We start from the raw sequence: 10903 nt of genomic DNA, 5'->3' as shown, positions 1-10903 counted from the left end.
CTAGTAGACGAAACTTTACCGCACGCCCTTACTTCTCGTTCCCGCCCAAAGCGTATTGTTTTTCACTCGTAGACACGCATGGCGTACGTTATTTATGACACACGCACAGATTGACGATGCGTGTCGACCGGTGTGTGCGTAAGGCGACAATCCATACAATGGAAACAATATTTCATTGGGGTTGCTCGCACGAATATATTGTGCCAAGGCGCAGTTTGCGACCATGAGCGGTAGGTGGGAACACCTGATCTAATACTAATAATGCCGTGACACTCTACAGTTTCATAGGTGTGTAGCTGCCAAACAGCCGTGAATTAAACGACGCGGGGAGAACCCCGCGAAGAATAATGATACTTCCACGGTCACTTCCTTATTCGAAAATGGCAGCATTTCCCTGAAGCGGCAGAGTGTTTCTCGAAGTATAGAGCGCATTCCGCGTTGGAATACGTGTAAAATCACTCGTGAGAAATGGGAAACCTCTTGTGCTTCTTGTTGCACCTATGGGTTATTCTACCAGTAAACGTGCGGCTATCGCACATTGCTCCAAATCTCAAAACGTTTCCATGGTGTGGGGGACCGCAGAGTAAGTACGCAATAGCCTTGGTTACTTATTCAATACAGTAGTTTTGAATGCAGCCGTTTTGCGAGTCGTCTGTCCACTGTGCTTGAACTAAAAAGATACTTCTAGTTTTTGGGACACGGCCGTTCGCGGGTCCTTCGAGAATGTTGGGTGCCGCAAGTTTTCTGCGACAGTCCGATTCTAACAGACCAACCTTGGTTGCAACGTTGGTGCAGTGCCAATTATTTTATATTGTACTATAAGGACGACACATGTAACATTGTGCCTTTAATCAAACTTCGTCTGTTCCTCCCCCTCCGCAAAGAAGTGTTTACTTCATATTTCTATGCAAAAACACATCGACAAATAACATAATCTACGAAAAGAAAACTTATTTTACGGAAACACCAGACAGAAAAGGGGACGCAGGCGTCAACCCTGGTTTCGTGTGGAACTTTCTACAGATAGCTCTCGTCATATGTGAACCATAAGTGCACAATGCATTTCCTTTGCAATATCTGTGAGATATTACTGCAGCCGATCATGCAACACGGTCCATCTCCTCTGACCGTGTTTTCAAAATGACGCAAGTCGCATGCCGAAGATTTTCCCCGTCCTGCCTTCCTGTTGTAAATCAACAAATGTCGATAGCTGCCTGCCATTCAGTGTCGGCTGAAGACATTTAACTTGGAAGTCTGGACTGAATACAAAAGGTGGGCAAGAAAAATTTTCTTTCTGGCATGTTGCTTAAGTCGACAACCATGAATGAAGGGTCAAGCTGTTGACCAAAAACTCCATAAGACAAGTCGCACCTATGAGCTGTAGTGAGTCTGCTGTCATGTATCATGCTCCCATGCGTTACAGAAATAAATAAACGAATAAAAAATTATTTTTAATGTTTGGAAAAGTGGTAACCCATTACAAAATAATTTTATTGCGTTCCATGTCATGTAAGATAGTCACACGTAGCTCGGCCGTTGTGTCGGACGGCTTAGCTTGCATGTTGCATTAAAGTTCATGTTTTTTTAAAGTTTATTGTTTATAACCTTCGCACAAAGCAATAATCCACCTTCCCGCTCTCCACGTGTAGGGTAGCAAACAGGACTCAGTCTGGTTAACTTCGCTGCCTTTCCTTCCTCCGCTCCCTCTCCCTCTAATGATCAGCCCCCATAAGTACATACGCATGTACGGCGCTTTGAACTGCCGAGCCACGCACACAGCATAACACATAAGCCTTAAAACATCTAAATCTTGTCAGATGTGTTAACAACAGTTGAAAGAAAAAGAGATGGAAGAAGGAAGCGAATAAGGAAGGAAAATTAGGACAATTGTTATGTCGAAGAAGAGCGCACGTACAAGGCCACCCAAATCGTCATATTACACTATATTATTTCATTAATTATCGGTTTCTTTCTCATCCTCTATTATAATATATTTTACATTGTTAACATTTTCTTATCACATTTCCTTCTGATTCGTGGCCTGTCCCCCTGAATGGTTTTGTACCATTAACTAAGACATAATAATCATCATCATCAAGTCGTCTATTCGATGCGTTAAGTGCACCACTGAGCCAGACGGATCACCACTACTTGGCGCGCTCCTGCTCTATGTTGCTTGACTGCCAGCTTACGCTTGACGATACCTGCTGAACTGTTCAATACACCCATTTACAATTCGTGGAAGTGCTGGGTCTCCGAGAACACCTCCCCCTTGGAACTCCTGTCTGGGACTCTGTCACGAGTAATGCCTGAATTTCACCAGCAGACGTCACCTACACAGCCTCTGGCCTGCTGTGGCGAAGATGGCCACATAAATCCCGCGGTGTTCAACGGTTCGGATGACAATGACGTCAACAGCTGGCTGTCTTCATACGAACACCTGAACTTCATACGAACAGCTGGGATGATACCTCCAAGTGAAATAACGTGACCTACCTTGTGAGCATGGCTCACTTGTGGTACAGAAATCCCGAAGCCGACTTTGAGTCCTGGTCAGTGTTCACGATCAGTTTCGCTGATGTGTTTGGTCGCCCCAGCGGCCACAAGTCGCTCACCGAGCAGCCTCTGAGATAGTAAGCGCAATAACCGGGTTAAAAATTCACAACCGGTTAAACAGAGGCTGTGGACCTGTGCAAACGATGTCAGATTGAAACACGCGAGTTGAACAAGCAGCGAGATTTGACCAGGCACACATCGGTGGCCGACGAGGCCCTCTCTGCCATTGCGCTCCTGTCTGATCACTCCCTCTGCTACTACCAATCCAAGCATTAGTGCGGGAGGTTCCCTGTCAGCTTTTTCTACTTTCATTTGCTCAGTTGCCCCAGCAGCAGCCACTGCCACAACCGCCTCCTAGACAGCTCGCCCCGAAGCTCTTGTGAGTTGTTGAAGAGCAAGTTGCTCGTTGGCCACGTCGAAAAGCTGCAAAACGGAAAGATCACTTGCGGAAGCGTCCATATCGGCGTTGGCGGGCGTGTGTACTGGGTAACGGGCAAGCAGTCGGCGTCCTTGTGTAGGCGACCAGACCTATACACCACCGAATAGGAATACTTATGCAGCTGCAAAGCCCATCGTACAAGCCTCCCAGTCGGACCTTTTAAGGACGAAAGCGAACACAGGGCGTGGTGGTCCGTTACAATAGAAAAGGGCCTGCCGTATAAATAGAGGCGGAATTTCGCCACTGCTCACACAACGGCCAAACATTGCCGCTCGGTAATAGAGCAGTTCCACTCCGCGGGTGACAAAAAACGGCTAGCTTACGCGATGACATGTTCATGGCCCTCTTGAACTTGTGCCAAGACGGCACCGATTCCGTGGCCACTGGCATCGGTGCGCACCTCTGTAGGGGCTGAAGCAGCGAAGTGTTCTAGAATCGTTTGTGTGGTGAGCATGGTGGTAAGGCGAGAAAAGGCAGTGGCCTGAGAGGGTCCCCATGAAAACGGCACACTTTTCTTCAGGAGATCTCTGAGAGGGCGTGCTATGGTGGCAAAATATTTAACAAAGCGGCGGAAGTAAGAGCAAAGGCCCACGAAACTTCGCGCATTTTTGCGGACCGTGGAACAGAGAACTCTACCAGAGAATTTTCTCTGGGTGCGGTCGGATGCCAGTCGCATTGACAACATGTCCAAGAACAGTAATCTCACGGTGGCCGAAGTGACATTTCTTGGAGTTGAGCTGGAGACCGGCCTCGCGAAAAACGGCAACTAAACCGAAAGGCGCTCAATGTGTGTGCTGAATGAGGGCGAGAACACAATAACATCATCTAGGTAGCAGAGACAAGTCGACCACTTGAATCTTTGTAGTAATGAGTCCATCATACGCTCAAAGGTAGCCGGAGCATTGCATAGCCCAAAAGGCATAACGTTGAAGTGGTAAAGACCCTCAGGCGTTATAAAGGCGGTCTTTTCACTATCTAGATCATCGACAGCGATTTGCCAATATCCGGACCGCAGCTCGATGGACGAAAAATACTGTGCCCCGTATAGGCAATCGAGGGTGTCATCGATACGAGCTAGTGGGTAGCCGTCCTTCTTCGTGATGTGGTTGAGGTACCGGTAATCGACGCATACTCTCGATGAGTCTTTTTGACCAGCACGACAGGAGACGCCCAGGGACTTGACCATGACTCAATGATGTCTTTCGCTAGCGTCTTGTCTACTTCCGTTTTGATGACATGACGCTCCGAAGCTGAAACTCGGTAGGTTCACCGACGGATAGGTGGATTATCGCCTGTATGTATATCATGTTTGACAAGTGGAGTCTGGCCTAAGGGTGGGTTGTTCAGGTTGAATATAACCTTGTTGGAAAGGAATAGACTGCAGAGTCGTTCAGTCTCCGCAGGAGTGAGATTCGCGGTGATCATTTGCCTAACGTCGTTGTGAGTACATTTGGCAGACTGGAAAGGCTCATAGGAAGCGTCAACAATAAAAGTCTCAACGCAACTAACTTCTAAAGCAGCGATTGTAGCCAGGGTGATATTTTAGGCAAAATTTGCTTAGCGAACGCGAAATTCACCACAGGGAGATAGGTGCGATTGTCTGTGACCCTCAGTATTGTATGCGTTACAATAAAGCTGTGGATGAGAACGATGGCAGTTATGGGAGCGGAGACATAACCACCATAAGGAACTGGCGTAGAAGGCGACATTTAGATGTATGTCAAGATCTGGTGTGGAAGGTGAACAAAATCAGTCGGTCTTTCTTAGGCGAATTTCGTGTGGTGTCGGAGGAACGTCCAGTAGAGGCCGGTCAAGACGCACAGTACTTGAGAGCAATCGATGAGCGCTGAATGGGTGGAGAGGAAGTCTAGGCCTAGTATGAGGTCATGGGGGCATTGGTCAAGCACAACGAAAAGAACGACAGTATGGTGGCCGGATATGCTCATACGTGCAGTAGGCATTCCGATCACAGTCACCGTGCTACCGTCGGCGATTCGTACGAACCGAGTAACGGTAGGCGTAACAATTTCCTTCAAATGGCGTCGTAGGCGGCTGGTCATAATCGGCATGTGTGCTCCGGTATCTATGAGTGCTGTGACGGGTGTGCCATCAACTTGGACGTCAAGAAGGTTATGTCTCGTAAACAGCATCAAAGGAGGATTTTGCGGGGAATCCGACATTGAAGCACCACCTAGAGGTGCCGCATTACCTAGTTTTTCTGCTGGGACGGTCCTGGGTAGGGCGGCAACGGCGAGCGATGAAGCTGGGGCGGTCACGGCTGGCGACGTTGAGGCGAGGGCGAGGCAGCATAGCGGCGAGTCGAGGTAGTGGCTTCGGAATACGGCGGTTTCGCAATTCAGCGCCACCTATTGAGAAGAACAGTGACTATGAGATCGGCCCCATGAGCTGGGCGAACTCGGGGTGTCCGCGCACTGACGAACTGGGCCAGCATGCAAAACTATAGTTAGCGCCGAAGTTTACATCTGCCTGCCCGTTGAATATCCGTTGAATCCGGTTGTCCTCGGCATTCGGTACCATGCCGGTGCATTGCTGCGTGCCGCTTTGCAACCAGCGAGGAGTTGACGACAACGGCTCGAAGGCAACTATGCGTGTGTTGGAGCTCGAGAAGCAGCTTTCTGTACTACAAATGCGCATACACCAACTGGAAAGCGACCTAGAAGGTAGGACAGAAGAGATGAAGTCTGCGAAAGCAAATGCAGAGCGAGTGCCTGAGCTCAAGACGCAGCTCTTTCTGCTTCAAGTGCGTATACAACAACTGCAGTGCGACTTGGAAATTAGAACGAAAGAGGTGAAGTCAGCAAAATATATCCTTTATAAAGCTGAAAGAGAGTATGAAATACTCAATATGGAACACAAAAAGATTAATCGGCATAAAAGCAGGCAATTTTCTGTCGAATGCTTCAAGGACAGCCCTGAAGACATTAGTTCCTACACTGGGCTTTCAAACTTTGAATCATTCATGTGGTTCTTCCGTTCGATAAAGCCCGGTGAGTGTGTCGAACATATAGAAGTGTGGTCTAGGAGCTATTAAAGTACATCAAGTAATTCAAGGAGGCCGCACATGCTGACAGCTAACGACCAGCTTTTATTTGTTCTCGTCAGGTTGCGCCTTCAGCTTTTCGAAAGGGACCTTGCCTACAGGTTCAGGGTGTCCATTGCTACAGTATCCAGAATATGTACCACATGGATGAGCTTACTTGCATGTGGGCCAGAAGGACCTTTGTCTGAACAGAGACAAGGTTGACAAAGCTATGCCAGCCATTTTTAAAGAGCGATACCCATCAACAAGAGCAATTATCGACGCGACAGAAGTGAGATGCGAAGTTCCAAGCTCTCTGGTCGTTCAGTCAGCGACCTACTCAACCTACAAGTCAACTAATACAATGAAGGGTTTGGTTGGCATTTCACCTGATGGAACGATCACGTTTTTGTCAATATTATTTACAGGGTCGGTGTCGGACAAAGAGCTCGTTGAAAAAAGCGGGTTTTTAAAACTCGAGTTTGAGCCTGGCGACTCAGTAATGGCCGACAAGGGCTTTAAGTACAGGACCTGCTCAGTGCAAAAGGAGTTGCGTTGAACATTCCCCCTTTCCTTCGGGGACAGCACCTTACCGAAGAAGAAGTTAGACAAACAGAGGAAATTGCATGTCTCAGAATACATGTGGAGCGGCGCATTCAAGGTATTAAGGCATTTCATATTTTCGACAGGCCCATCCCACTGTCAATTGCACCGATCATTAATGAATTTGGGCATTGTGTGCACTGTTAAGCAATCTTCAAAGACCTTTCATAGCATTCTAGGATCTGCAGCAGCAACAATCTTGCTGCAGTGATGTGCAAGGTGTCAGTTGAGTACTACATAGCCTTCGCAGTGACTGCCAAGCTAGCATGACCAAAGCAATGAGCACATGGCTTCGATACTCGTTTCAAGAAAAGGATAGAAGGCATTGTCAATAGTATCACAACTTTATTAATAAATACATAAATTCTCCTTAATTTTGTAATCTCTTGAATTCAAGATTCTTTGTTAATTGTACTGCATGTTTCTGCCAAGTACGGCAGAAGTGTGGAAAAATAAAAGCTGTCCAACCTAATTTTGCATTTCTGCCATTCGCTTTCACTGAATCTAATTCTTTCAACAACTAGAAACTGTGGAGCATACATAACACAGTCAGTCCAGTAAGCCCTGAAAGGGCCATCTGCCCGAGAACCTGGTAGTAGTAACAGTGGGTACGGTTTAGCCTGCACGTGCCGTAGCTGTCTTTCACAAGGCACGAGCATTGAGTGCTTCGTATTTTGAAGTCTTTCATTAAATATGGGCACTTGACTTCGACAATGCCATGAGGATTCTGTTCCTCTGGGTCGCACACCGCACGATCTGGCGATGCACCGAGCCATGGGCACGTGGGATACACAATAATGCCGCAGTGGAAGGTCTGAATGTTGTGCCGGGATGTTCGGAGGGTTGTTTCATATTTTTGAACAGCCATGGCTTCGCTTGAAACTGCGTGCCTGAAACAGAAATATCATGATTCAAGTTCTTTTACATGCATTCTGTGATACAATCCACGTTAGGCAGTACATACGGTGTGTACACATATGCTAATATTGTAACGATTTTAAGGAGCACAGGTTAATAAAATATTTATTAAGGACCAACCTGCACCCTCGACTAACAGCTTAATTGACAATATAGTTTGCAAAGCTACTCCCATTTCCAAGGTTTCTTGATCAATGTGTGACAACAGGTGCACATGTGTAATCTGTTAATAACATTGTACCTGTACATTCATTAGTGCCAATCACTTGTAGCCACCGTGATTCACTGGAAGCAAGATTATCCATAGCAGATGTAAACAAGGAAGTGCCTCGCCTGTACACTTTGTGTTCTTGTGCTATAGTTTTCACTTTGTTGTGAGCTTGGCCAAGAAAATGTTTTTGGACCCGAACTTACTGGATGGCCCTTACTCTAGGCAGATCTCGGTCTGTGGTGAGGTTCTGCAGGCCTTTCTATGTCCAATTCTGGTGTGTAACAGCAACACCAAAATTGGAAGCAGTCAAGCGGTTTTTGCGAGCAGCTTTCCATGTCGCACTTTGGCTCTGCTGGTGAGAGGTGTGTTCAAGCTGGCGAGCTTCATCAACAGACAGCATGAGAGCCTGCATATAAGGGTGCAGCACATGTTAGAGGTAACATACAGAAAGCGGACATAACAGAGTCAGCATAGTTTTGTAAACTAACGAAACTCTTCGGTCGCTAAGCAGAAGAAATAGTGTTATGAAAATGGAGAAGGTTAGTTAGCACAAGTAATGTATTTAGCGAGTAGCAGGAGTACACGTTGAAAAATACTTGGAAGTCGTGCGCAATGTTCTTGCGTTTTGTGGCTTCATTCCATGCTACATGTATACTATGCATAGGCTCTGCTGGCAAGGGGTCTGTTCAAGCCAGTGAGCTTCATCAACGGGCAGCACACAAAAGCCTGCGTGTAAGCGTGCATCACATGTTAGAGTTAACGGACAGAAAGCAGACATAACCACAGTCAACATACATTTGTAAATATTACGCTTGGTTGCTAAACAGATCAAAAGCGTTATAAACGTGACGAAGTGGGTTAGTCAAACAAGTTACGTAGCAAGAGCTATGCTACATAGGGCGAAGACGTAAAGAAGCGAAAGTTGTGCGCAAAGTTCCCGTGTTTTCTGTGCTTTATTCCATGCTAAATGCCAGCGTGCTACATGTATGTATGTGCTTGCCTCGATTACAGCCTGCTGCATTGGTGGCAGGCCCACGCACGACACGACAGCGTTTAAGGGTTCTTAAAAACTGCTGGCTGCATGGGTGTCAACTCTATAGTCACCCTAACCTGAATTTCTTGGAATAAATAGGTGGTAAAGTCATGTGGTACAAGTGGTTTCTGACTCCACAATAGGCTGCCTTCGCATGTCTCGCCAAACAAACTGTCTGCTTTCTTTAGTGTTGCAGGCTGCCAGTGTTCCAGAAGTGGACTCGCAGTATGTGCAGCCATCTCTCTTGCGAACTGCCTCGCAGCTTTTTGAAAATCCTCTACGCTCCTCGGTCTTTTCCTGGCTTCATAAAGGCGCGATTGGAGCGGGTAAGAAAGACCGTCTCGCCGTGTGGTTTTCCAGTCAATTTCGTCGACGCGAGAAGCCGGTATTTTGTGCCCCCGGGGCCCCCTCCAGATTTGTGGCAGTTCCGTACATCACCTTTCCGCGGAGCCTCTGCATACCCGTTATCAAGAAGCAGCACAAGGACTTTCAACAGTCCCATGACATGGTGACATGTGCCGTTCTCTGCAGCAGCGCACTCACATGTACGCTCTTTCACAATGCCATCGTGCGTCAGCAGGGCGGACACGGCATATGGTGTTGCAGTCTTCTTTTGGCTCCTGAAGCACTTCGCACATACGCACACGAGCGTGGTAACACTGCATCGAAGAAGGGCAAGTTAACTTCTGCTAGCGCCAGCATAAACGCAGTCATTACAGCTGTCATATCGAGCGATACGTTATCCTTCCACACGGCAACATATTTCGCAAACGCATGTGAATCTGCCTGTGTGCCTTATGAACGGTCGTTGTATCGTTTAACAATAAAACGCTACCAAGCAAGCGAAAAGAAAATGATAGCGAGGATACTTACTGCGTTGTGAATGAACGTGTTTCAATCGTCGAGCATTGGACGTAGCTTTCTGCGACAAACTTATGGCTGCGTAGTGCATTGCGGTTTCCGACGCTTCTCGACGTGCGATACGCCTCTATTTTGCCTATATCAAGGGTTTTCGGTATGACAGCGAGGCTCTTGGACCAAGACATGCTGCTGCTGTGCGTCAACCTAACGATCAGCGAACACACCGCACCGCTCGCACAGACCAGCTAATGGCGGACAGCTCTAGACTAATAGAGCAACAGTGCGGGGAGCCTCCTGTGTCAGTGTTGCCAGACTGAATTAGGAAAAGGGTCTATTGTCGTAGAAGCGACGGAGTGAGGACCTTCGGGACGAACTCGAATTCCGGAAGGTGTTTCGAGGAGGGGACAGCCAATGGCTCTGGCAGTGATGGGAAACGTGACCGATTCGGCGGGAGCAGAAAATGATCGGCCTGTCGACAGGTGTACGCCAGTCCGATGGATTCCTGGTAGTGTAGGGATAACGGAAAACGTGAGCTGGACTGCGATAGGACTGAGGCATAGGATCAGGGCGGGTGTCAGGGCGACTTAGGATCAGGCGCTGGGAACACTCATATTAGCAATTTCCTGGCGAACTACGCACTGGATCAGCGATATCGTCTCAGCAGTATTGTTCCAAGACGTCTGTTGAGGCAAGGCAGGAAACGCTGCTTCGAGTTCGCGTCGTACAATTCGGGTCAGGTTTTCCCTTCGTGGTGGCGAGCTAGATTGGTCGGTGGGGTTGGTGCACGAAGAGATCGCTGCAGTATTTTCAAGCCGTGTAAACTGATTGTATAAACGGTGACTCTTTGCCTGCTCGAAACGGCGGCGTTCCTTCGTGATGGCGTAGACAGTCGATAAGTTTCTAAAGACTAGAAGGTTGAATGCGTCGTCCACAGTGCCTTTGATTATGTGTCTAACCTTGTCCGCCTCTGGCATGGACGTGCGATTTTATGACAGAAGGCTGGGACTTCCTGAATGTAGGAGACATGTGACTCGGTAGCAATTTGGGCACGCGAGGCGAGTTCTTGCTTTGCGGCTAGTTGTCGACCGGTCGGATTGCCAAAGACGTCGGACAGCTTTTCTTTGAACAAGTGCCAGCTGGTTAGCTCTTCCTCGTGTGTGTAAAACCCCGTCGGCGGTGTTCCGTCGAGCTCGAACACCACATTGACCAGCATTATGGTCGGATCCCACCTGCTCACCTTGC

The 10903-nt window shown here is 47.8% G+C and overlaps 1 protein-coding gene and 1 pseudogene across 4 annotated transcripts in view; both read left to right on the top strand.

The window, feature by feature from the left end:
* The first annotated feature begins 419 nt into the window (after nucleotides 1–419).
* LOC142574131 (uncharacterized) overlaps nucleotides 420–10903 on the top strand; it is a 49680-nt gene continuing 39196 nt past the window's right edge. For all 4 annotated transcript variants that reach the window (XM_075683288.1, XM_075683289.1, XM_075683287.1 and 1 more), the window contains exon 1: nucleotides 420–583. In XM_075683288.1, the coding sequence (XP_075539403.1) occupies nucleotides 469–583 (115 nt within the window). In that variant the 5' untranslated portion in view covers nucleotides 420–468. The remainder of the gene's footprint in view (nucleotides 584–10903) is intronic.
* On the top strand, nucleotides 2506–6817 carry LOC142573819 (uncharacterized; annotated as a pseudogene).

The sequence above is a fragment of the Dermacentor variabilis genome, chromosome 3, assembly GCF_050947875.1.
Source record: "Dermacentor variabilis isolate Ectoservices chromosome 3, ASM5094787v1, whole genome shotgun sequence".
Taxonomy (NCBI): Eukaryota; Metazoa; Arthropoda; class Arachnida; order Ixodida; family Ixodidae; genus Dermacentor; species Dermacentor variabilis.
The sequence above is the reverse complement of the archived record's forward strand: the minus strand, read 5'-3'. Positions and strand labels throughout refer to the sequence as shown.